The 27,747-nt window shown below is 33.7% G+C and overlaps 1 protein-coding gene across 7 annotated transcripts; it reads right to left on the bottom strand.

The window, feature by feature from the left end:
• Window positions 1-48: 48 nt before the first annotated feature.
• Window positions 49-27,064, bottom strand: LOC108978031 (protein quiver). 7 transcript variants are annotated; one of them, XM_018948112.1, is made up of 6 exons: window positions 26,561-27,064; window positions 19,222-19,685; window positions 18,108-18,237; window positions 11,301-11,348; window positions 1,310-1,456; window positions 49-1,077 (listed from the first exon to the last, which is right to left on the bottom strand). In XM_018948112.1, exons 3-6 carry the CDS (start codon window positions 18,175-18,177, stop codon window positions 494-496), a joined length of 849 nt encoding a protein of 282 aa, XP_018803657.1. In that variant the 5' UTR covers window positions 18,178-18,237; window positions 19,222-19,685; window positions 26,561-27,064; the 3' UTR covers window positions 49-493. The 7 variants fall into 7 exon arrangements, with proteins under 7 accessions (XP_018803657.1, XP_018803652.1, XP_018803654.1 ...); XM_018948107.1 differs by lacking the exon at window positions 11,301-11,348 and adding an exon at window positions 7,438-7,494; XM_018948109.1 differs by lacking the exon at window positions 11,301-11,348 and adding an exon at window positions 7,438-7,494 and having other exon boundaries at window positions 19,222-19,436.
• Window positions 27,065-27,747: the final 683 nt, after the last annotated feature.

The following is a 27,747-nucleotide window of genomic DNA, read 5'->3' as shown; positions in this document are numbered from 1 at the left end:
AAACGACAAATATAAGCCAAAACAAGTAATGTATGTATATATAAAAGAGTGTTTGGTGCACTCTATATTCAATGTAGTTCGGTAATGCATTATACGCTTTTGAAATAACAATTCAGCAGGAGGTGTGCTTCGTATTATTGATGCATTACCTCAAATTAATGTGGATAATACTATAAATTACTTTATGTATTACCACATATTACTTTACGAAATACCAATAATTACTTTTTGCATTACCGYAAGCTGTTTTAAGCATTACCTAAAATTACTTTTTGAACATTATGCATTATGACAAATTACTTTGGCCAATACAAAACATTGCTTTCTGAACATAATTATGCAATATTGCAGTACCATACATTACTTTATAACTTTATGCCCTCGCCCAACGGAATGCACTGTTATATAGGTTTATCTTGGTGTGTGTGTACCATTTTTACTTTCAGTTTTTGTAAGTTAGTGTGTGCCTTTGGGGGTTACTTGGACCTACACTCTATCTTTCTACGATTTGTGCACATATATTATTTGTTGTTATTGCTTTGATTGGGCATGCAACATGTTTTGGTTGTTCGGTTGATGGCATGCAATAAAATTTCAGGTTTACACTGATTTTCTCTTGTTCTTGTTGTTGCTGTACATTTATATGACAACGGTGATTTGATATTTGTATTTGTTTTTGTTGTTGACATTGCAGTTGGAGTTGCATTTGACTGGTTGGGGTATGTTGTGAGAGTTTTGGTTTTGGTTTTTGTTTTTGTTTCTCAAACTTTTTTACTGGTTTATGCTTATGTTTTTGTTTTTGTTTTTGTTTATGCATTTGCAATATTCGAGCGAAAAATTGCAATTGCGCACGAATCTGTATTTGATTGAGTAAATATAATATGAATGAGAGCGCTGAGATCATGATGTAATGGTGTGATGAACCATTTTGCAATAAATTTTTACTAGAATTGCACATATCTTCCTCACAAAAGCACATATGTCCATTGCCTGAACTTTCCATCATGCACACATGATCGACCATAAATAAATTTATTTGCAATTGCGACGTACACATACGTCGTACAACTTCGTAGGCTGTAATTCAACAACATTATTGCCGAACGAATGCGCCGATAGAGAGGGTGGGAGAGAGAGAGAGAGAAAAAGAGAGCGTACATTATATTGTTGTTTGGTAAGTAATTCTAAGTAATCATTATCTAATTAGCTTACAGCTACTGTAGCACCGCTAAAATACTCATAAAAACTGTTATTTTTAAGCATTACATTAAAGTCATTATTATATAGTCGTTGTTTGTTTGGCACTTACGTGATTTCGAATGCCGCACCATTTTCACACAACAGCCGTTGCAGGTCATCAGCGGCGGTTGATCACGCGGTAGCGCCGTGTAGTTGAAGGGATCCTTGCAGCGTGCATCTGTCCATGAGTCGCATTCATAGCAGTAAATCGAGCGTGCTGCGCATGCGCAGTTAGTGATTTGTAAAGAAAAATTTAATTGTATTAGCAAAGGCTTTGAGCAATGTTTTCAAAGTAGATCGTGGCTATTTTTTAATTTTTTTTTTAATATCAATTTATTTTTATTTTAATGCAGTGCAAAACATTGACATTAATATTTTGACATTGCAACAACAACTACGAAAATTATACACAAAGGAACGCCTAAAGCAAAGCAAGCGAAATGAATTTTTAAGATTTCTTACAAACCGTGCAAAAGCCCGGATTTATATTAGAGTATATAATATACGATATATACATATCTACATATATACATGTAAGGGCGTGGTTAATATTTATTAAATAATATTTAATAGTTCAAGCAACTAAATATATTTACAAAATAATAAAAAAATTCAGCTTAACTTCCATCATACTTCGATAATTTATTTTATTAAGGAGCCTTACGCCCTGTGTCTTCTCTAGTGACTCTCACATTTTTAAATGTCGCATTTCTTTATTTGTTACATATGAAAAAAGTTCTTTAAGGAGTTATTATTAATGATGAAGAATTAAAAAAAAAGAAAGATGTTTAGAGAGATATGGGCTTCACATCTCGCACAATTCCATTCGAATGATTTTGTGGATTTTTTGTGTATAAAAGCATTCTTACTCGACTCGTCCCGATAAAGATGAATTATTTTTAAAAAGAATAGTGTAAACAGGTCTCTTTGGGCATGTTTTATCGCGCAAATTCTGATCCCAAATTCATGGAGAGCATTGCACTTGCAAACAAGCCAACAATCATCGAAATGGAGGCGAAAAATGTGCAGAAATCAAGAAAACCAAAGTTGCTCAAAAATTGAGGTTATGCTCGTTGCTTTTTCGACACTCGTGGTTGTTTGCATCATGAATTTGTACCCGAGGGACAGACGGACAATAAGGWGTTCTATTTGRTCATATTGAGGCRTTTCCGTGAGAAGGTCYGTAGAAAACGGCCGGAATTGTRAAAGAACAATTCATGGATTTTACACGACGATAATGCATCATCGCATSGAACCAAGATTGTGATCAAATTTAAAGCTAAAACGCAATTAATACTTTCGTTCARCCACTGTATTCACCAGATTTGGCTACGTGTGAWTTTCTCTTGTTCCCCAAAYTGAAATTACCGCCCCGTAGAACCCGTTTTCAGTCGAATTTCCAAAAGAATGGAAGTGAATGGAAAAAGTGTTTCGAGATCTGGAAAAATCGCTGTCTTAAGTGTATTACATCTGGTTGGGATTACTTTAAAGKCGACTAAATAAATTTTGAAGAATAATTAAATATTTTGYGTTTTATTTACAATTTCCGSATACCTTTCYAAAAAGTAAATTCTTTGGGAACTTTTTAATGAGAATGTAAGCTGCCGTTCAATTTTAGTTACATAAAAAAATTTAATTTTCTTCTAGAAAATAATTAATTTACATTTAGAATTATTAAAACCATTTAAAAATACAAAAAAAAAAAGAATTAATTAAAAAAAATGAATTGTATTCTCACCCGTTAAGTCAAGAAATTCGACAATCGCGCCTTTTTCTCTTATTCGAAGAATACAGAATTTTTTATGCTTTCTTCAATCGCCCTAAACACAATTACACACAAATACTATTGAAAATATTACTTTATTGAAGTACTCTATTCCTTCTATCATAATCACTWTGAAACTGTGAAAAATGCTTCTACTTTTCGCTATCATATTATTTCGAAGCAAGAAACCACTTAATATTGCGAAACCATTTCAACATAACGGTAATTAAGGGTTAGTGCAACATGCTTATACTACATTAGGATATWGTACATAAAAATATCTACATACATATGTATATACTGACATGACATAAGCATTAGCAAAGACAATGCACAATAGTGAAAAGAAAGATTTTGAAAATTCAAAGCAAGTAAGAAAAACTTATTTTTAATTTATTGAAAAAGCAAGTTTGTATGATACATACTTATGATAAATCTAAAAACTTTGTTGTGAAACTATAAACTACAAAGTTATATGTATTCAGGAAAAGTAAAAAAAAAAAAACTAAAACAAAAATTGTAAATAGTTTTAAAGCTTTTTTCGTAAGTGTAATTTTATTACTATCGCAACTAGTTTTGAATGCTTAACGAGAAATCAAAAATATATCCATATTGTTTAATTTGATGCGGTTCATTTCAACCACCGCCAGATAAAATTTTTAAGAGCAAAAAATTTAGAAATTTTGTAAAATATACAAAGACTACACTTATTTTAGAAGGTATGCACTWGTTCTGAGAGTAAAAAAGGATCTAAATAAATAAAAAAGGGCTAAGTTCGGGTTCAACCGAACATTTTATACTTTTGCAACTCGCTGGAATCATAACTTTAAGATGCAAAGAGTCAACTAGAGCATATATAGTTATTCATACACTGACCGGCATATTCGACAAAAGGTTCGTTAGAAAAAAAAAAAAACGAAAGTCATTATACATACATATCTAGTATAGTACTTGGGAATAGATTTTTACGCATACTACAAACCATTAATATGCCACATAATAATAAAATGTTCTTTGAGACTCATTAAGGTACTATCACCAATCATATACAGTAAAGTCATCCGGATTCTATATGTCTGTAATACGGGGCTAAGTCAAGTTGTCGCCCCATTTTATCCATTTAAGGCACAAAGATAGCTTATTATCAGAAAAAACGACCTCTCATTTTCATAGAGATAACTCATATGTTGGCCGATATATGCTGTATAAAATCACCCGGAACTATGGACACGATTTAACCAATTTTTCACAMACAGCCATACCACTGTCCGGATAAGATAATCCTATAATTTCAATTATAGGTACTGCGTCGAAATATTTGATCCTTAGGTGTTTGAACTTTTTTTTTTTTTGGATTTAAGCATCATGTTGCAAGAGTATAAAAAGGTACATATATTTGGCCACAAATCTCAACCGCCCAATCAGTTTTCAATGGAAATTTCTTTAAAATCGAAGGAAAAGAAATAACTCAATATGTATGCCAATTAAATCAAAGATTATGAAGAAATCATATATGTTAGTTTTATTTTATTTATGACATGTGTTCTGAAATCAAGGGTTGACAGATCGCTAAAACAGATTAAAATATTAGTTGAAGGGTTATGATTTGTGACCATTAATATTAAATAAATTTTAAAAATAAATGTTGGTTATTTTAATTCAAAGTATAAGTGATAATCTTCAAAATGTCTGTTTTGTAACAAAGATGTTTAAATGTGTTTTGGACCGTTCGCGATATCGATACATTATAGGGTATATCAATTGAACTGAAATTCAGGTTATTTTATGCATCATAAAAAATATTGATATTAACGAACTTTCCTTCCGGGCTGAATTGATAATATAGGGTATATTTTAAAGATTAATAATATAATTAAAAAATATCATGTGAAGATTTTCAGAAGATATACCAGCTTCAAATTTATTGTCGTTGGCGTTTTGAGCGCCGAAGTTATTGTTATTGGCATTTGTAATACTCTTATGAAGCTGATTACGGAGCAAACATTGAATCAATGGTGAGCACAATTAATTAATTTCCACTTGTCGCTGTCCGAAGTCAATACTAATAGTGAGAGGAYCAAGGTAAAGGCATGAGAAAGCTTAAAAATATACGGATCATACACTTCTGTGCTTGTTTTTTAATAGCATCGGTGCATAACATTGTATACTTTCAGAAGCCAGATCATAACTGGGCGATATCCAGTGAAGAGCTGTTATGGGGGATTCTATTCTAGAATTAAAAAAAATCGATTTTTTTCATATATTTAAAGTTTAGACCCTTTAGAACATATCCTCCAAAGGATTTTTAAAAATTAAAATTATTTTARGAGCTACAGTTACTTTAGTGACGCAGTACCTAGTCCGGTAGGTAGGTAGACTTACTTTTTTAAACGCGTTTTTCTCGAAACTACCGGTACCGCCATTATCTCAAGTTCTATACAACCGATTTACTTGAAATTTATTGAATATTTTAAAAAAATTCAGGAATTTCAAAAAAAAGGCGTAAAAAATTATTTTTATTTTCAGGCAGTCGCCATTTAAAAAAAAAAATTTTCGTGTTCCCTGAAATAGGGACTATAACAGCATCCTTACTGATTAAGAATTACTTTTGATTTTTTTTTTCAGACCACCAGGAGAGTCAGGATCAATGTCACCAGGATGCGCCATTTTTTTACACCTGTCTCTCCCCCCCCGTCTAATTATTTTAATTTTTTTGTAAAATTTTTTTTTCTGCATTCTTAAGATATCAATAAAAACACCATAAAAAAAATGGATGGTAAAAATATTTTTGGTTTTTTTGAAATAAAATTCAAAAAACTGGGCAAAATTTGATTTCTAGAGTAGAATACGCCCTTAAGGCTACTAATGGATACACACTTTCAGAGCAGGTCTGAAAATCTGCCATGTGTGTAAATACACACATTACACATAAGGCAAGGGTCCCACAGTTATATTTAAGTTTGGTTAGCAACCGTACTTAAAGTAGAGTTAGACTATATTCCCGAATTACGGAGTGTAGTTAAAGTAATAGAATACTAAAAGCAAGTAAACGCCCTCGTACAAAAACAAAGCGTGTCAGATTAACTAGTTTTTCCTCATTAATATTGAAAACGTTGGAAAGAATATAAAAATACATATAAGAAACAAATTAATCTCAGAAAACTGGCAAAGAAAAAACCGTAGAAACAGCACTAACGAGGRTGGTACTAGGCCTTTATCTTTGTAAAATGCTTCGCTCTACACAGCAGTTCTAAAGTCRATTATGACGTACCGTATATTGGAATGGTGGGCAATTTGAAATCACCAAAATCTCTTAGGGTTTTATCGCAGATTGTGAAGAAATGACATGACCTCTTAGTGGATGTAACATTCTATTTCATCAAGSAGATGATTTAGCGAGAGCGGCAACCATCCTACAATTATTTTCCGAGAATACTATATATGTCTCTAGGAACTTGTAGATATTTATTCGGCAGACATGTTGTGGATTAGATGGATTCAATTCCTTACTTGCTCAACAAACAGGCAAAAATGGCATGAATGGAACATGGGTCGCACGTGTCGACGATTAAAATTCAAAAGGACTGACAAAGAAACTCTAGTAGGAGTAGATAGAACATAATAGAGTGAGGTTTTTTCAGTCCCGGTAGTTTCACAATGGGCTTCTTAAAGCATTTCGTSAGATATTCAGCCTATCTGCCTACCTATATATTATATGGATCTGTATAATAAAGCACCCTTTACGTATTATTTAATAATTAAATCTGCATTCAAGATGCTYAAYTTTTCTRTAATTTKCAGGATTTCAGTCTTAYTKGAGATTAKGGCTAATTCTCTTACTTTCCAGAGYTCTATTTTTCAGTAGTCCAGCCTCTGAAACTCTCCTTCTGTACGGAAGTTTATATTTATTTATTATTCAGTTCATTTGATTTACTCTATCATAACGGAAAAATASTTTTAGTTTTGTTAGTTGTTTTCGGAATTCAGTGTAAAATGGCAAATAGTTGTTCAAAAGAGAATATCAACATATAAAAATATTTGGAAAGCAATGCAAGCATTTTACATTTAGATAAAGAAATATGGTTATAATAAAAATGCGTTTAAAATATTCGTWAACTTAAAAATCTTGTTTGTATGAAGTGTGTGTGTGTGTTGGAATTTATGTGTAGGTATTTTTACTTATACTATTTCAACACGAAAAGCTTTAAACACTTATTATATCTTGCGCTAAAAATTGTATTTTTTGTTTTAATATGGGGATATACGCTTTTTTTTGTAATTTAAGTCAGAAAAAACACAATTATATTAATTTATTTATATTTGCATTTGTCGCATAAAGAAAAAAGAGCGATAATTTTAATTGAAAATGTATAATTTGTTTGTTTGGCAATTGGAAAGAAAATGTGACATATGCTTGAGGTATGAATTCATACTTTGACATTCAGCTGACACTTGTGGAATCCAAATGAAAATGAGAACTCCAAATGCCGCTGTAAAGAGTAAAAAAGAAGAAGAAGAAAGACCAATATTTTTTTGTTGTTTTTTGGTTTTGCATTGCATTTAATTGAGAGAAAAGATAAAATAATGCATTTAATAAGGTATTATAAAAAGAGTTGATTTTAAAGATTTAATTATTATATTATTATTTATTTGCTGCAAATTATTTTAAGCACGAGTAGACAAAAGATTTTATCATTTTCAATATTTTTAATAATTGTTACTTATATTAGATCAAATACACATGTAAAGCACACTATTATTGTATTAACCATTTGCATACTGTAGTAAACAACTTATAAATATTTTACGAAGTCGTTACAGTTATCAATATATTAATTTCCGAAGAGCGGTGCCATCAATTCGATTTAAAGAGTTACTCATTTAAGGAACTTGAAACTGAATAAAGAGAAAATAACTACGCAAAGAATGTGACCGGGGCGCCATGATGCTAGTGTAGTTAAGTTGATTTTCCAAAAATATGTCTGATCTAGTGAAATTTAATGCAGATTTTTGTAACCATTTGACAGATGATATAATACGATTTTGAATTAGTATTATTTTAGACTTCTAGGTTACACAGGTCTATGGAATGAATTACTTGTTTGGCTTGTAATTTTTTCTTGAAAACAGAAAATGAGTACTTTATTAGCAGCATTCATGCTCTCATCTGACCTTGTTTTTACATTGTTTTCCGTCGTTTGGAGCCAAATCGTTAAAGTTTAAGTGATATGGTTTCAGYTTACCCGTGTGTTATAGTACGAAAAAAGTAATAAATGTAGATATAGGAGGACAATTAGCATTAAACATGAACTATCCGTTATCTATTTTATATAYAGCGTCGGGCATAATAAGACCAGTCCCAGACCAGTAAAAAATATTCTATTCCAACCATTGAGAAACTCAAATAATATGTACATATTATGGTTGGCTTCAGTAAATATAATTTTTACTAAAAAATTCAACTCTTAAATGTATGGTGAATTACGTTGGGAGATGACAAAATAATAAGACACTCCAAGTTATCGATTAATGCAATTAAAACAGAAGGTAAAATGTATATTTTGTTAAATAGCCATAGCACAGCTTGGTGCTTTTTTGGCATTGAGCCCTCTAGGGCTACACAAGTAGGCTAGGGTTATGGAATACTAAGCTTATTAGGCATTTCTCCGCAATCTTCTTTATTTTTGCAACTTGCGCTTCAAATCTTTTTCTTGCCAATTCTCATTTAGTTCTCTATTGGATTTAAGTTTTATTACGAATGGAGATCTATTTTATTTATTATAAATAGTTTCATACAAGGGCCGATAGTTATAATTTCATTGACTATTAATAAAAAAAAACCTATATTTCTTTTATCCAATACAGGACCCACATGGTATCCGGACAACCATCCCCTTATGACGCTCCTACCTTCATTATAACAAGGTTTTACTATATATTTGGGGTTAATTGATGCAGGCAYCTGAATGCCTTACCCAACGTTTAACTAACTTTAGCTTACTTTCGTCTGTCCGTAGTAAGTTATACATCCGGAAAGTAATAGGACTTATTTTCTTCCGTCGCGACTGTACTAGATTAGACAGGCTTACCAAATGTTGCTTTAGCAAAAAGTGGTGTGTTTCGGTGGCACCAGAYCTTTTTGAAGAGCCGGGAAGAGGTCGGTGATGAAGATCGTGCTGGGAGACCTGACTCGTRTGCTCAAGATTTGRAACTCAGACCGTCGACTAAGTATTCGTTTAATTGCCCAGATGTTAAMTTTATCAAAATCTATGGTTCATGAAATTGTGAAGGAGTACTTGAACATGCGAAAGGTGTGTGCRAAAATGACGACAAAAAAGTGCTCACTGACGGCGAGTGAAAGTGGACCAAGAAAATTTTAATGTGTATCCCAGATGTGGCCCTCCGGACTTTTCTTTGTTTCCACAGGGGATTCAAGCAGCATGCACCTCGGCTCTCAAGGCTATTYCGGAGAATACYTTTTACGAGTATGAAGCCTTCAATGACTGGAAATCGCGCTGGCAGCGCTGCATCGACGAAGAAGGAGCCTATTGTGAAAGKTATTAAAGAATTGTAACGATTGGTTCAATAATATTTTTTTTAAATCGACTCAGTCCAAACCCTATTTTCCTATCTTGCGAGCTACAATTCTTCGACCGCCTTACGCATTTTTATTTTAAAGTGTTAATTTATTGTCACTTAATGTCTTGGATTTTTTTAGTTCGTCTCTTTTAAGGCTTACCGATACTATAATWATTAAATTGGCAAGCTTTTTGCTGTCTGGTTGGGAGTTTCTCAAAAAATTATTTTACTGCAGAGTTTCTTACTTCTTCTTTCCGCATGAGCTGCCAGCTTATCGCTTAAAAAATAGTTTAATTATAACGAGGCTCTTTAAATATCATTTCCAATTTAATATTATTGAGTTAACAGTTTTATTTTTTGTCCGACACTTTATGTTCTCAACTGTTACGAACACGCATTCTCATATGAGTATAACTTAAAAATATTTATTAGAAGCACAGTGCCTTTCCTCGGCATAGAAGTATTTGAGAACAAACCTTTTTATTGGAGCGTGGTTAACGATATAAATATAACATCTGTTTACGAGAAGTCTTCTTGTACCTCATACATATCAAGCTCTTAAAAGTAAAAAAAAAAAAAAAACACGACTAACTGGCGGTAAATTCATAGTAAACTACCCAAAATGAAAACTTTTACGATAGACCCGCACATTTTTACCAACTCGCTCTTCTTCTTCTTCTTAATTGGCGTAGACACCGCTAACGCGATTATAGCCGAGTTAGCTCGCTCTACAAATATTATTAACTCAAYCTTAAAGTCAATAAATAAATAGATATATAATTTCTGTTCAGAAAATATGTCACTAATCAAAAATTTAAAAAGTCAAAAACTGTAAAAGAATATACAGTGAAAATAAACGAATGATGGCAACGAGTAACGAGTATACATGAGTGGAGGCACTTTAACTATACAAATTTTTATACACAGAATTCAGGTGTGCAATGGACGTATACACATGTATGTATGTAAGTAAGAATTGTWTTGCGCTAGTACTGGATTGAACGCATGTCCTAGCGAGTGGCGTACAAGAAGTGAGTGAAAGCACAATACTTTTTTGGCTTAGCCAGTTAGAGATACATAGATGTATGCATGTTTGTAAGTAGTTTATGATATTTCATTATAATGACAATTTACTTCAATTCGCAAACATTTACAAGATGAAGGCAACGCAACGAACGAGTCAATATCAACGAGTTAACGAATTAACGAGCGAACCAATTAACGAGTAAATCAGTAAAAGGCTTTGCGCTTGCTTTAAGTTAGTTGCAAGATTTCATTTTTTTTTGCTTAGTATAAAATAAAAAGTAATTATAAAGAAAGTGGGACAAACCCGAAAAGAAATGTGCACTTGAGAATGCTTGTTCAATGAAATAGTTTAGTTAAGGYTTCTAAAGAAATTTTACGCAAACGTCAGTAACTCCAATTAGTAATTAGTAATATTTAACTAGTTGTCAACAAGTGTATACACACATTTCTCTACGTGTTCCATAAATTAATAAACATCTTTCGTAATTTCAACTCAAAATTTCGGCAACTAGCGCATTTAATGCCTAATTCGTTATAAATTTTCAAATTTTAAAATTAGTACAGAAATTAATAAATAAATAGTTAATTTAGTGTTTGCTAATTAATTACAGTTTGCTGGCAGTTTTAGAATTTCTTTTAACAAAATGAAAACAAAAACAATTTTATTTCAATTTACTACTTTTGCACTTACATGGAAAACAATTGTCCGCCATTAYATTTTTCGCACAAATCAGCACAACTGATTGGTTAACCGGAAGAATTTCGGATAATCAATTCAAGTTTATTTTAATTTTGGTATTTTTTCGAACGCCGATGTAGTAAATGATGATTGGTGGAACAGAAAAAAGTACAATAAAAAAGGAAAATTAGAAATAATTGAATTTTGATAAACTTCAATTTGAACACAAAATAATTATTTTAATTTTTTATATAACGTGATTTCTAATGAACTGAAACTCATGTAACAGCATAAAACTTTTAATAAATACACTGAGAAAAACGTCATAGATTAAACGTAMTTTCTGATTCAAGTATATTATATACTGGTCTATTAAAAATAAATCCATTACTTCCATTATCCTAATTAAACGATTTATTTATCATTGTTAGAACTAACCGATTTAGGTAAAATATACATATACCGTTTTTTTCATAACTTATGGCCATTTTGAGCGTATTTCATAATGTCACTCGCATAGAAACTCGCATCCATTTTTGGTGCTAGATCCGGCCTATAAGGTGGATTAGATAAATAGATGAGGATTGTATAGCGACCTAAGGCTTATTGTGCCCTTATAAAGTGGATACATAAAAACTTTTTTATCATCTCCGAAGCTTTTGACGACTCACTTTCGATGTTGCCTGATTGAACAATATTCCTCTCATATTAAGTCAAGCTAACTGCTTTTGGGCAGTTGCTTAATTCAGACGGGTGAATTGTTGACAGTACAGGACCGAATTAAGAGTTAGGCGTAGGATAGCAGCTCATAGCAGCTGATACCCTATCAGTCTAACCAAGCACATGGCAAAACCTTCCTGATCTCCAATCCTGACAGAATACCGTTTTCGTAAGCACATCCTGTTTCGTCCACAACCGTTTTCGGTTGAAGTTGTTGTAAAGACACAGTTTTCATTACCAGAAAAGCTTCAAAAATGGTGCGATTCAACAACGAGTCGCGAAGGAAATCTTGTCCAGTAGGTTTTTGGGTGTTAGCTAGTATGGCAGACATAAAGTGAGCTTCTGTTTGTATCCAGCCTTTTTTAAATTGTCGCAGTCGGTTTCTTAAGCAATATTTAACTTCTACGCAATCGAAGCAGTGCTTACAGGCGGTGGGATTCAACAATTTTTTCGGCCACGAGTCTTCCATAGCGTTATGCATCTTTTTCATCACATTACCGGAACGGAATCAACGAAACCAATTATGACATATAGCTTATTTTCTTATAGCTGGTGTACAACTTTTAAAACAACGCAAAATGCAGCTTAGTATCATCTATTGGTAAACTAATGCATTTATATCTCTCAGCATCGACATAAAGGCTTTCTTTGTACACTTATCTGACAGATTTTAACAACAAGTTTCTTGTGACCAATAACTTAACCCAAAATATGGTAGAAATATTTTTTTTAATCCACATAATTGGAAGTGAACTTTGAGTATGTTTTTCCTTGGGGAAGAATCGTAGACAATAACGTTTACAATAAGAGCTCTACAAAGGTTTAAATAAAATAGTAAACAGTTTGAGAGATCAAAGAAAATCTTTATTCCTGTTAAAGTACATTCGATGGGATTATGTATGGAACTAGATTTCTTTTGCRTGGCCACCTCGGATACTCTTGCAGAAGTCCAGACGCTGAACCCAATTTTCTACGGTATTCAAGTATAAAGCGGCCGAGACCACTGAAATTTCAGGTTCGATATGCGAACGAAGTTCATCAATCGTCTTGGCTTASACCATAGACTGGACATTTCGTGAGAWGGCACGTTCACCAMACTTGGTTTGTGGCTTGTGGCGCCGTCCTGTTGGAACCACATATTGTCCAARTCTATATCATCTAATTCGGGCCAAAAATATTCGGTTATAATTGAGCAGTAACGATTCCTATTTATAGTAACTTGYCGGTCTTTATCATCATGGAAGAAATACCTAACCATAATTTTGTAGGGATGCAGTGGTGACTCATGAGATATATGTGAATTGCTGCTTGACTAATAACGCATATTTTGCTTTTTGATGAAGCCATTGAGCCAAAAATGAAGATGATTTTTCGATGGARATCCGGATCATTTTCAAGTTGTTGCTCAGCCCRATTCACGAGCATATGACGATTCTCGTGGTCAAGCGGCTTTAGTTCTTGAGTCAATTTGATCTTGTCAGGACGTAAACAAAGATATTTTCGCAAAATTCGCCTCATCGACGTCGCAGATATACCCAACGATGCCCCAGCGGAGCAATAATCCCTCACACTATGGCAAATTCTTTGTCTCACTGACATGGGAACATTTGTACTATGCCTGTGGATTCAAATTTTTCCACTAGCTGCTCAATTGTTGATCTGACAGGACGATTATGACGATGAAGTTGAGGTCACTGACTCCGAATCTCGGTAGTAAATTTTAATTATTTGAACTCGTTGTTGTATCGTATATCTTCCATACTGAAGAGAAATGTTAAAGAAGCGTTAAAATATGGCCTCGTTTGCTCTCCCTACCTATCTTTTATAGCGTCCCATTTGAAAAACCCTTTAGTATACAGTTTTGCATGATAAATATATCCTGTTTGCATCTTAAGATTCCATATTGTGTTTTTGGCGATATAGGAAAAAGCTATGTTGAATTTTCCTAAGTGTTTAAAAATAAGATAGAATTCAATTGGAATCGTTTCCTCTTTCCAGTGCATAAATCATCCTTTATCCTGATATAACTATTAGACAAATATCTCTACAAATTACGAATTTCTGGTGACAACGATTTTTATCCACTTCTGGCTGTTACTTATTCTCTTGATGAATTTTGCTGCGGTTGCTGAAACAACTAACACCGCAACCAAATACCTTCAAGGCTGGTCATGCAATATAAGCTTCGTTCAGTAACCCACGAGTGAATAGGACAAGTAAATGAAATAAGCATAAGTGCCAGAACTGTTAAGGGCAAAATGTTCTGCAAAAGCCATTAAAGATACTATGACGCTGTGGATGAAATATAATCCACACAATACCCATTTGTACTTAACACCTTCTATTAGTAAAGAATCTTTTTACTGAAAATCCGCCCACACATTAAGTGACCGTCATAAATTTGCCCACCGACAAGCACGCCTTTACTTTAACAGCTCACTTGTACATATGCGCCTTAGTTAATGACCGCTCGAGGCCAGCACAATGTCGACTCTTCTCACCTCGTCAAATCACGTGTGAAACACTGGTGGGGTGCTCGTGTTGTGYGCCTGCCATGCGGAGTATTGATGGGATTATTAGCTCATCAAGTTTAACGCATGATATGCTTAAGAGTACTAGTATAATAACGTCACACGCGACTAAGAAAATAAACAAACAAAATATTTGAAAAAAAGAATATTGAAATAGGTTGTGTAGCGTCGCACAAGCTTGTATACGAGGGTGCTCGTTAAAAGGAAATGTTACACCCGTAGAATAGCGTACTTTTCAGTTATCCACAGATAATTAGAGGGTATACCATTTAATTTGAAAAARAAGTTACTCCACATTTAGTTAGAAAAAATTGGTTGGTGTGTTGACCCGTCTACAACTTCTCTAACAAAAATAATACTGGTACAACCAAGACGTAATTTACTTCGGGAATGAAAGTCATTGAAAGCAGACGTCTACTGAGTTTTATCGGACTCCACACTGAGCGAAGCGGCAATGAGATTTCTTAGTTGCAAGAAGAATCAATATGGAGAAGTGTCTCCATAAAACTTTATAAATATTTCATGGATTCTTAATTATTCAGTATCCTACTGAGCCGAATCGCATTATGATGGTATGATTATTAGTGGCTACAAACAATAATACTTCTTCCGCTAAATGTGCACCATCTTGACGCGGACTGGCATTTAAACTGCGCATACAAACCGAATGGAGACTCGATTACAAGCTTTTCACATTTGTGTGAAGTTTGATCCTCAGAGGTCAATTAGTGTTTGGTTGGCATCTCTTTGTTTACGAAGCGAAAAGTTTGTCCGGCGATTTTTGTCATAGAAAAATTTTTTAATAAATATTTTGCTTGAAATTTCGTGTTTTGAATGAGAGCACGGCTACGACAAGGTTGCAAAGTGTATTATAGAGTTTCCCTTCCCTTATCTTATTACGAACAAATGTATTCACTGGAGGTCGTACAGACATCGAAAAATTGCCTTAAGTGAGTCGGCCATTCATTGGAACGATGACCTGTACGAGTTGTACGACGCCATTGACATAGTTCAGCGAATTAAGAGACAACAAAAAGTTAAAGAAACTGTGTTTGAGGAATGTCGTGTTGGCATCAGATAAACAGCAAAGGATCTCGACATCTCTAATGGCTCGATATTGTATATGAAACGTCTCAATGCTAGACTTGTACCAAAAAACCTGAATCTTTTGCAAAACCGACGTCAAGTAGAGGTGACAAAAGAGATACTTGACTATGTATTTAAGGACCCTGAATTCATCAAACACGTCTTTGCAGGAGATCTCAATTTAGATAGCGACCCAACTGTGATACAAAACCGAAAAATCAAAATTCGCTAAAGGAATTACAGGCCTTGCCAGCCGAGACTTATAGGAAGCTATATTTTCTAACTCTAGGTGCACTAAGTCTGCTTGGCGAATTTATGAAGCGCTTTACGTTCAGTGGATCTTAAAATACTAAAATAAATTAGTATACTCTGATTTGAGAAGTTTTTCCTGCTTTGAATATCTCTCATCTAATTATGTTGATATTCTGTGTTATGCTGAAAATGTTACACTTTTTAAGAGAGTGCTATAATATTTCCTCACAGAGGTGGGGAAATTGTTAAATACCACTTAAAGGAAACGTCCTCTTGTTTAGAGTTACTGTGTATTTTTCTTGAGACTAAAGCAAGTATTAATTAGACTGTTAGTAACAATAATAAGAGAATTATAACAATAATTTCAATTCTATTTTTATAAAAGTCGATTCGAAAGTCCAAAACCCCCATTTCCACCCATAAGTCTGCAACGTAATTATTGTTTTGATTTCCACCGGCGTTGAATTGGTTTATAAATATTTTTATTGGTTTCTATTGTAGACACATGCTTTAATTATTCCTTGTTAACCTCAAAAACCAATATAAATAAATGTAGAAAATTCTTAAAAATATTTTTCCATTTCATTGCGGTACTATAAATTGGTTTGCTTTGAAGATTACAATTTGAAGCAGATGTGTGCATGAAAACAATACAACAAAATTGAAAAGTACCTATTGTTTACCATATTTTACAGAATCAATATACGTAAGTAAGTACAGGGTGCGCCATCCTTTATGTCGCTTTCTGAAAATTTAATAACTTTTAGAAAAAAATTTCGTATTTTAGATATTTGATGCTTAATTTGACCAAGTGGCCGCTTTATTGATCATTGTCATCGTCATTGATCATTAAAGTCTTCCTTGAATTTGACACCAATGTTTACATAAGGTTTGTGATTTTATTACTGTTATATACTTTCCTTTACATGTGTATGTAAGAAGGGAGGGAAAAAAATGTTCCAGAAATTTAGGCTATATTGTCCCTTCTTGACATTGACATCGAACATCTAGGCGGTTTCGCTCTTGCAGAATATAAACTGAATTCACTGAGTGAATTGAAAATAGTAAAAGTTAAGCCTTTCTCATACATTAGTTCGTATATTAATAGTATTTGGAGAAAATGGTGGATGGAATAGTAATTTGTAGGCGAAGGTGAAAGGTCCTTTCACTTACGCTAGAGAAATTCTCTTGGGAGTGGCCAGAAACAATTATTTTGTATATGGCACGTTTAAAACGAGCTAAAGTGAAAAAGCGAAACATCTTTTCCATGGGTTGTACGCTTGATTTGGGACCCGCCACGTAAAAGACACCAAAAATGGAAGGCTTAGCTTTTTCTAAGTAGTATCTCTGGGTCAAGTGAAAAGAGCTATAAAAAAAGATATGTTTAGAAATAAACCTTCGTTTTCTATAATTTTCTTTTTAATTTTGTAGACTATGCTCTTATTTGAGCGTCCTCATAGAGTCAATATGCGGAGTGTTGCCTTGGTTAGATTATTACATAATTGAACTTTGCAAAACAACACAATCGGTTGGTGAATGTCAAAGTTACTCAAAAAACGGAAAAAGCTGCGTACCCTGTATGTACATACTTGTATGTACATGTATATGTAAGAATCTATATTGAGAATACATTTCGTTCAAATCTAAGCGCAAATTTTTAAGCAAAAAGTTTGAGTAAAATTAAATAACTTGTACTCATTAAGTATTTGTACAATGGAATGTAAAACATGTAATATAATATTAATTAGTTTCATGAAGAAATTGTAAAATATTTACAAAATATTTTCCTTAAGTTTATATTTTTTGTAAACGAAATCATTAACCCGCTACTACTAATATTTTATACTAGTAGGTATATAAATACTTAAATTTTTTACTTTTGTTGTAATATGCATATACATATGTATGTATGTATAAATTTGTATAACTTCTGTTAAAAAATATTATATGAGATTCCGTTGACTCGCTAGCTAAAAATATTTAAATTTTATATTAAAAAACATTAAATGTACATAATAAGCATTTTCTAAATTTCATATATGTACACTTATAAGTACATGTGTATATTTTTATGTAATTATGTATCCAAGATACTTTGAACTATCAGCAATGACTCGTGATGTTTTCTATTTATAGTTTAAATGACATGATATTTATTTTTATTATCAAATGAGGAGATGTATGTATGAAAATATAATTGTTTTTACTTATTTATAGGCACAGCGCTCACCTGTCAACGTCAGCATCCATTTGTTGTAAGTAGTGGGTGGCGTCGTCGTTGTTCGCCGCCAACGACCCATTCTAGAGAGTTTAGGTTTTACTTATAAGTATGCAGTTGGATTTGCAATGAGTTGTTTGAACTAGGAGTTGAGAGAAAATATATATTATATGATCGAATGTATGTTTTATAAAAATACATTTATGTATATACCTACATATACATATTTTCTAAATTATTATTTTCTTTACTTTTTACAATTTTTAAAAATTACTAAATGTACCAGTAGAATATATTATGGTCTCTCTTATTATTATGTTCGTGGGATTATCTTTGTAGTTCAAATATTACTAAATATATTTGTATAACAGTGACAGCACTTTTTCGCTGGACAGCAGATTTCTCTGTCCCCTAGAAACGAAATAAACCGCTTAACATGTAAAGAATGCTTTTCACAAATAACTTTTCCGAAAAAATGGGAGAAACGAGAAACGAAATTAAAGATTTTGAAGCACTTGTCCCTCCTTATAAGTTTTCTATTCCATCATCTATTCACTTCAGCGCTATCACTTTGACTTTGCGGAGTAATGATTTGACGTTATATTATTAGACTTAGAAAATAGGATGGAACATTATAAAGCTAGGAGAGGTCATCACACAAATGATATTCATAACTTCATAAACTATGAAGAACAGATATTTTCAATATTTAAACCATCCTATGGGTAGAACTACAGATGATTTAAAAAATGATCTCAGTCAAAAAACGATATTCATTGATATTCCTGGTTTAGTCAATAAAGAAAGACGGTCAATAAGGAGATTTATTTGACCGTATTGAGGCGTTTACCTGAGTACGTCAGTCGAAAACGACCCGAATTGAGGAAGAACAATGGAACCCGTTTTCAGTCGAGGGAAGAGATAAAATAAAATTCTCTGAAGAAACTGAATGCTCAAAGAAGTGCTTATGAAAATTGTTTCGAAGATGGGAAATGTGGTTGGCATAGGTGTATTACATTTAGTGGGAATTACTTTGAAGGCAACAAAATAAATATTGATGAAAAAATAAATATTTTGTGTTTCCGGGTACCTTTTTGACAGAATGTGTACCAATGCTATGACTTACCTCTAATCAACCGTATGCAATTGAGAATTACTTGATTCTATAAGATCAACCAGAGCAAGCAGCTTCGTCGCTAACAGTACACAGTCATCGTGCCTCTTCTTCAGTGTATTAACGACCGCCTTTTTGGAACTCGCCTCTCGTTCTGTGATAATTATCCTTTACCGGCGTCTTTCTAATATTTCACTGCTTTGTTTTACAGCAATAAAAAGATCATTCTACCAGTAATTGCAAGTCGTAAGTGAATTGAATCATTATAAATTCATGTAATGAATTATCGATCCACAATTAATTAATTAATCTTGACTTTTCATTTTTAATTAAAATGCAATTATCAGACAATAAGAGAGTGAGTGTGTGATTTTAAAATAAATGTATTCTAGAAATATTCAATTCACTATTTTCTGACTAATTTCTAATAGTAATTATAGTGTAATTGTAGTAATTTTCGTTCACAAGCGTAAAATCTAAAAAATAAATTGATAATATATTTTAAAATTAAAAACTGCAGAAAGAAGAGGAGCATGCCAAATTATTTATATTTTCTAATAATAACAATATTTTATATAAAAGTGACATCGGAAATATTCTCCTGATAAAATGTATTCTTTTTTTTTTTTTTTGTTTATGAAAAAAGATATTAGTGACGTCAATGTATCAGGGAAGAAGATTCTATAATCTTGTACCGCATTTGAAATCCCCTTATTTGAAATATACATGTTTTTATATGTCTGCAGAATGCATTGTGCATGGAAACAGTAAAATATTTTACGACGATATTAATGAAAATTCTAAATATATCTGGATAAACGGAAGCGAATTCAACTTGTTCAAAAAACGAGTGTAAGTATCTATGAGATATACATATATCATTTGGTTTAAATATCTTCAATAACCTTTCCTTATAAAGGGTGCTCCAAAATTAAAGCCAGATTTAAATTTGCCGCCATTTATGTAGTATAGATAGTTGATAATTAAAAAAAAATTAAAAAACCGAGCTGATAGTTTAAGCTTAATAAAATGAATGGTACGAGATAGAACAACGTGTCTTTATTACTGAACAATATTTCAAAAATTATGAAATCTTGGCGGCTGCAGTTAAAAAATTTCATACAAAATATGGCCGGAATAGTATTTTAACTTCGTCAACTGTGAAGAGATTTTGAAATGGCGGCAAATTTAATATTTGCGTTTATTGTGGGACACCTTGTGTTTTTTTTTTATTTCTCCAGGCTTGTTTATTTTTATTTTATTCTCTTTAACTTTCTCACTCTTCTCCTACTCCTAGTTCGGCAGAAGCAACTCAAAATTGAAATTTATAAGCCATGGAACACTTTAGTTCAATGCTGTTAGTTGGTCTTACGAAATGATGTGAGAACAATATGTTAACAAAACCCTAACTCTAACAAGAAAATAATTAACTTTGGTCCGAAGCTATAAGACCCTTTATAAAAGCAAAAGATGCTTAACAAGAACTTGATTTTGATCGTTCAGTTTGTATGTGTGTTATATGATATAGTGACTACATCTGAATGCCTTGAACAATAACTCAAGCCAAATTTCGTGAAGTTATCTCCTCAAATGAAAATGTTTTCCTTACAAGCACTTGATACATATCATTCAGTTTGTATGGCAGATATGTGCTACAGCAAAACGAGATAACCACCGAACCCGATTTTCTCAAGAAAAATTGGTTCACTTTCGGTTGAATGGGTACGCTAATTAACAAAATTGTCGTATGTGGAGTGATAAAAAGTCTCTTCTCATCATTCATGTCCTATTATACGGCGTATGAATGACGATGATTCGAGAGGAGAAAGCATCTGGAGTATTCAAGAGAACTGCTCATCGTAAGATCTTTGGAATCGTCCGCGTGAGGCATGAGTCCAGAAGATGGAACAGCGAACTAAAGGAGAACTAAAAATCTAATGAATGCGCTGGTTAGGCCATGTCGTTCGCAAGGAAAGCTCTCTCAACTCGAGACCCATGGGAGGATAACGAAAGCAAGGCCGCACACGCATCCAATGGAAAAACTAAATATATAGCGCCCTGTCCGCACATGGGGTATAAGACTGGCATGACCTTGCAAAGGATAGTAGCATCTGCCGAATTTTGTGTTCCCTGTCCAGACCGACCCACGGTTGTAGTGCCGAAGAAGTAGAACCCATTATTTGTGGTTTGTTTTGCATCAGACTTTTCCTGGACATTTTCACAATCTTTATGTTGCTATTTATATGTCAAGATTCAAAAATTAACATCACAAGATCTTCTCAGAGCTTATGAGCCTTTCAGATTCTGTTAGGAGTGGTTGAAGCACACGCCATGGTGTCAAAGCTCATACAGCTTTCATAGAAAGAAGCAAACGAACCTATAACCTTTCCCATGACAGTCAGATCTAAGAAACCGTAACGGCCTCGGAATTTTATTTGTCCACGGACTTTCAACTTAAAGGCGTACTAAATGAACTTAATTCTAACAAGAAGGTATTACATGCCGTACAGCCAACAAAAAACATTGAAGAAAACTTTTGGTGAGTGCATTATCTCGCGTCGAGTGCGATTTAAAACCGCTGGGCTAGTTTTGAGGCATTATGTGACTTGTCTTCGCAGATCTACACGAGATGATTGGAGTGTTGGAAGAAAATATTCAGCGCGTTATTGCTGACATACGAACCCAATTGCCGCAAAAAGCAGTTGAAATTTGTACCAGTCGGCTGAAATTTATACGAGCCAGCTACGGCTGTCACTTCATTTCTAAATGAACTTTTTATTTATAACATTAAATTTTATGAGTTTTATTTCTTCTTGAAAAACATATGTATGTCTAAAAAAAACATCTTGCAAAGCAATCAGGGTATAGACGTCACTTTTAACGCATTTCAAATAGATAGCGAACTGTGTATAAAAGATAGAGAAATGTGGTGCAGCATTTAATCGAAAATCTTCGCTGTTTGGAAATCAAAAAAATTTATTTTTAGACTAGACAACATCCAGCTGTATGGTCAGCAGAAAAAAAGGCAAAACAGAAACCACTTGCAGGCCACAAAAATTAATCTATAGAATTGCAAAAATAAAAAAAAAATTGTATTTGTTAAATATAATTGTCACACGCCCACTTTATGCCGTCCATCACGCGTTCAGTTCTAATATTAAACAAAACTGTTTCATATCTCGCAAAACTAGCAAACCTACAATGAATACTAAGTGTTTTTAGACGCATAGAAATTAAGTTGTAACATATATTTTTGATATCAGTAATAAAAGTGTGACTGGCAAACGAGCGCTGCCCGATGGGTGCACTAACAAATTAGCATCGATGTGTGGGTGAGTTCGTCGCATGCTCACATTGAACTCTGGCAAATTATCAAACAAATAACTTAAATAAACAAAACAAAAAAAAAAAAAAAATTAAGTAGGAAAGCGCTAAGTTCGGGTGTAACCGAACATTTTATATTCTTGCAACCAAGTTTGCCAAGAAAGATTGAACATGTGTGAAAGTGACCACAAATTTTTTAATAACGTAATTACAGGTAACAGGCTGATTTTTATTTGTTTCCTTGCCTGAAAAGGCCGATGAAAGGCAACATTTTGAGACGACAGAGGGGATCCGAGTAGCATGAACCTCGGTTCATAAGGCTATTCCGGTGTATACCTTCCGTGACGCCTTCAATGTTTGGAAATCGTGATGGCAGCGTTGCATCGAGGCAGAAGGAGCCTATTTTGAAAGTTTTTAAAGAATTGTAACGATTGGTTCAGTACATTTTTTTAAAACCACTCAGTCCTATAACTTTCCGGACAAATCCTCTATTTTCATTGAGATAACTCACATTTTGCCCGATATATGCTCTGTAAAGTCACCCAGAAGTTCGAAAATCTTTTTATTAGTTGTATGTGTGCTAAGGAAAGTACTGACTCAATCCAACAAATTTTTGACACACAGACATACTATTATCAGGAAAGGATTCTCACCAAATTTTAATTATATATATATCTCACCTTGACATTATTTGCGGTACAAAGTCAAGTATCGGTATTGGGATCCTCATATTCGGCACTTAGGGGCTTGAACTGTTTTGGTTCGATTTGGACAGTTTTTGATCATAAGGTGACATACCTCAAAGGCAATACGTCTCGTCAACCTAATCATTTATATGTACCCTATATCTAACTCGTTTACTTCTAAGTGATACAAACAACCGTTAGATGAATAAAACCATTATCCTTTGTAGCAACATGTTGCAGGAGTATAAATATATTAACACAAGCGAATTTCTTGAGTGACTACTAGGCATGTGGTAAACTGGCACAAACATACGAACGTACAGCTTCATGTACCTATGTATATATATATATATATGTATATATGTAAATCTGTAAATGTATATATGTATGTGTATGCGTAGTCTAGTCTGTTCAGCATAAGCGTGTATTTTATATTAAATCTATTTCTGAACACAACACACTTCAGCGAACAGAATGCAGTCACCACTAAATGTCACACACATGCACGTGTATGTGTGCGGGCAGTAAATAAAATGTTTTGTTTTTGTTTTTTTTTTAATAAAATTTTAGTAGTTTCCCCTTTTCGGCTATACTTCTGTGGGTCATGACGATATTTGTTTTAAGGCTTTTAGAAACGAGTTATTTTGGACGGGCATACTTGACGTATACGTAATCAATTTTGTAACATTGCAATTTTGCGGGCAATCAAGTGGTTTTCTTTCCCCGAAATGATTCGTTTTTAGGTTATAGCGGAACAAAGGAGCTTCATTTGTTTTCTTATCGGCCTGAAAATTTACATTTTGTTATAGCCGATTTATTTGTTGAATATTTACTTGAATCAAATCTTGGAGCCAACCAAAGGGGTCTAATCCCTCTGCTTCATTTTTCTGACTGGTTCAAGTACAAAAGAGACTTATTTACTTAATATATTATATGAAAGCATTATAAGATATCTAATAACTTTCAACGGTTCGGAATATACCTTCTGATCAAATTTGGTTCGGACTAGACCATACTGACGAATTGACCCCTGAACAGGGTACAAGGGATTTCCACCTCTCCTATGGATCGGCTCAACAACCGAAACCGAGAAAAAACAGAATTCGCTGAAGGCTCTCTCTGCCGAGGCTTATAGCAAGTTTATGGAAAATTTAATAAAATTAGCTCAAAAGGAGAAAATAAGGTTTGGAGGATGGAGTCATCTGTAGAAGTTCACGCAAGTGAGGAAGTTGTCTGACCGTCATTTACTTGGTGGCCAGAAACGATTCTTTTACATATGGCTCAAGCAGCTCACGACTTCTGATCTTAGACCAAGTATCCCCTTCCAGGGTTTTGAGCTGGATTTGGGACCCGCCACATAAAAATCGCTACCAATAAAAAGGAAACAACCAACTCGGATAATGAACAAGGGCAATATTTCCTGTCATCAAACAAATAATCGTTGCAATCACGACTTGGCTCCCACGTTACTGTTGATAGTCATAACTTCAAAGTGGTAGATAATTTCGTCTATCTTGGAACCAGTATTAATACTAACAACAATGTCAACCTCGAAATCCCATTGAGAGTAAGTTTTACAAACAGGTGTTACTTCGGACTGGGTTAGACTCGTTTCTAACACTTTAAAGAAGCGGTTAAATAGCATTTAAGTGGTAAAAAATTAATTTTCTAACTTAAGCTAACCTATGCTTATAAGGTTAGCTTAAGTTAGATTTCGAATCCCTCAGCGATGCGTAAGGATCATACTTAGGCGGATTGTACAGTCTTTTGTGATACCAAATGAAAAACTCCTTTACTTGGATATCAGTTATCGATAAAAACGGCATGAATCTACCACAAAACTAACTAAGGTGTTTTATTTCTATTTGCGATATTTAACTTAGATGTCTAAAAATATGTGATTCGAGGTGTCTTGCCTTGTTCCGTCAAAAGCGGAAAATACAAAGAGGAAATTTTGAAATGATTCTATCTCGTCTTTCAAACAGCTGATACAGTTAATGTCCTATAAGATTCGATAATATTGCCTGAATGCCGAACGGACAGTGTTCAGTTATAACTTCTACAACACTGGAAATGTGGACCTTATTGGGAGCGAAGAATTCTCTAAATATCTTATGATTTACCCGAGGGGGAGAAGAACCTTGCGTTGATTTAATTTGAAATTCAAAAGTCCAGTAGGGAACAACAAAAGCCAACGAAGTTCCTACCCGTTCCCATTCCGCAGTTATTGAGTCTGAAGTACCAGTATGTTCAACAGTCTCACAGTTTCCTATAGCCAGGCTATCAAACCATAATTCGGTGGTAGAGAAAGGGAGTTTATACATCTTTTACTAGTTTTATGGGCACAAACAGCAAAGTCAAGGCTAATATCGGTGCCCTAGTATGGAAGTAGATACCCAACAGTGTTCTTCTAATAAAAAAGATTTTCTATCAGAGGTGAAGATAATAACGTTCGGGAATTCGAGAACATCGACTAATCTTTATATATTAACCTAGCCTAGTAGCTAAAATTTATTTAAGAAATGATGTTGTAAAGCTGCAGGATTGACAGCTGTAACACAGGCACATCTACATACATACAGAAATACATATGTATATAATATAGCTGTGTACAAGTATAGCTGTCAAAGACTGCTTTATTATTTTTGTTGCAAAATCGGAAACTGTGCGCTAATCTAGTGTTGCAAATTCTGTTTATAAATACTACGTTGCTTGTACGTATGTATGTATGTATATATTTATGTGTGGCGTGCTGCGTTGGCTGCCTCGCCGTGTGTCAACAACAAATTTATGTAAGGCACTGATTTATCGATTGCCGAAGTTACGAAAAGAAAAAATAGTGCGAATATAGGTAGCCACATATACATACATACATACATACAAACATTCGCATGTATGGATGCACATTGCTACTATGTTATTGTTGTTGTTTTTACTATGCTATTGCCAAACACACAGGGAATTCGCTTGCCAGTCATTGTTTCATAATTAATCGATGAAGAAAATGTTGCAAAAAACCGAGAAAGGAAAACAACAAAAAAGAGCTATGCGTATGAATAAATACAGGGTTAGTGGTTCAACTTCTAACTACACGTGTATGTGTATGTGTGTGTGTGTGTGTGTGTGAGTAAGTACATAAAAATGTTTGTATGCAATTTACAAGGCTTAACATCGAAACCGTGTCAGCGGCAACAATAACAATAACAGGTGACTACCGAAACTTTACAACAACACGCCTGTAAGTAGGCAATGCAGGTTGTCAAAAATCTATGCCAACTGCGCTGCTGGCGCAGATCCTTGCAACAACTATGTTTTGCAACATAAATTTTCATTTTCCTTACGCACGAATTTTGTTTTTGTTGTTCTGTTTTTTTTTTATATGGATTTGTAACACATTTCACTTTACATTTGCACTAGCGTTTTTTATTTTTTTTCTTGCTACACCATTGGCTAATTTTGCTTATGCTTCACTTTTTCAAACTCCAGCTGACTACGCCCGTTCGGCTGCGCTCACCCGCTGCCTCTACTGCAGCACGCAATCAATTCATCGATTCTTTCCTACTTGGCACGCACTTTTTTCATACTATTCATTTTCTCTGTATTTCAAATGCCTGCACACACACGCACACGTTATTGCTTTTGTATTTTTTATTTCAATTTTTTGCACATATTTTACTTTGGCAATGTCTTATTTCGACTTTTTCACAAATTTTCACCAAAAAAATTTCTAATTAAAAATTTCCATGCTTTTGTTGTTGCCACTTTAGTAATATATATTTATGTGTGTGTGTGTGTTGCAGACAATTTGAACGTGCGCTCGAATTTTTCCGTTTTGTTGCGCGTTATCCGCCGTTACGAGAGCAACTGACTCGGTCGAAAGCGTTTGGGTGGTCGCTCAGCCACGTTAGCCGAATTCGTTGGCCATCGGGAGTATTTTTGTTGACATTGCTTGTGGTATTTAGCGTTCAGGGATGCCAGCGCAACTGAATTGTTGTTGAAATTGCTTAACACGTTCTTATTGTAGTGGTAGAACAAGAGATTACAGTCTATCGGTAGTTTTTGAAAAAAATAAATATATACATGAACTTAAGTAAATAATTATTAACTTTGCAGAAAAAACTTTGATTGTTGTTGTTTGTGCTTGATGGCAGAGACATAAAACACTTTGAAATAGGTTTGAGGCCATTCCACTGAGTTGACTGTCTTTGGTCATGATATGAGTCTAGCCAGTTGCAGTTATTTAGACCTGGCTGTACTCACGACAAAAATTTCTTTCCTTTAACTTCTAGCTGTATCTTCGGAAGAATAAAGCTTTTTTGACAATATCTTCGGAAGAGAAATGCCTTTTTTTGCAATATACTTAGCGGTTAGGCACGTGCGTTTTACGGCTTCAAAAAACGATTTTTTTATTGTCTAATTTAACTCTATAGCGTCTTTAGAATAATGTCCTCAGGTTGATCCGAATCAAAGTTTTATGTTTTTAAAGTCATAACGCAGGTTTTAATCGAACAAAAAACTATTTTAAAAA

Source organism: Bactrocera latifrons, unplaced genomic scaffold (genome assembly GCF_001853355.1).
Source record: "Bactrocera latifrons isolate USDA-ARS-PBARC rearing strain unplaced genomic scaffold, ASM185335v1 scaffold_99, whole genome shotgun sequence".
Lineage (NCBI taxonomy): Eukaryota > Metazoa > Arthropoda > Insecta > Diptera > Tephritidae > Bactrocera > Bactrocera latifrons.
The sequence above is the reverse complement of the archived record's forward strand: the minus strand, read 5'-3'. Positions and strand labels throughout refer to the sequence as shown.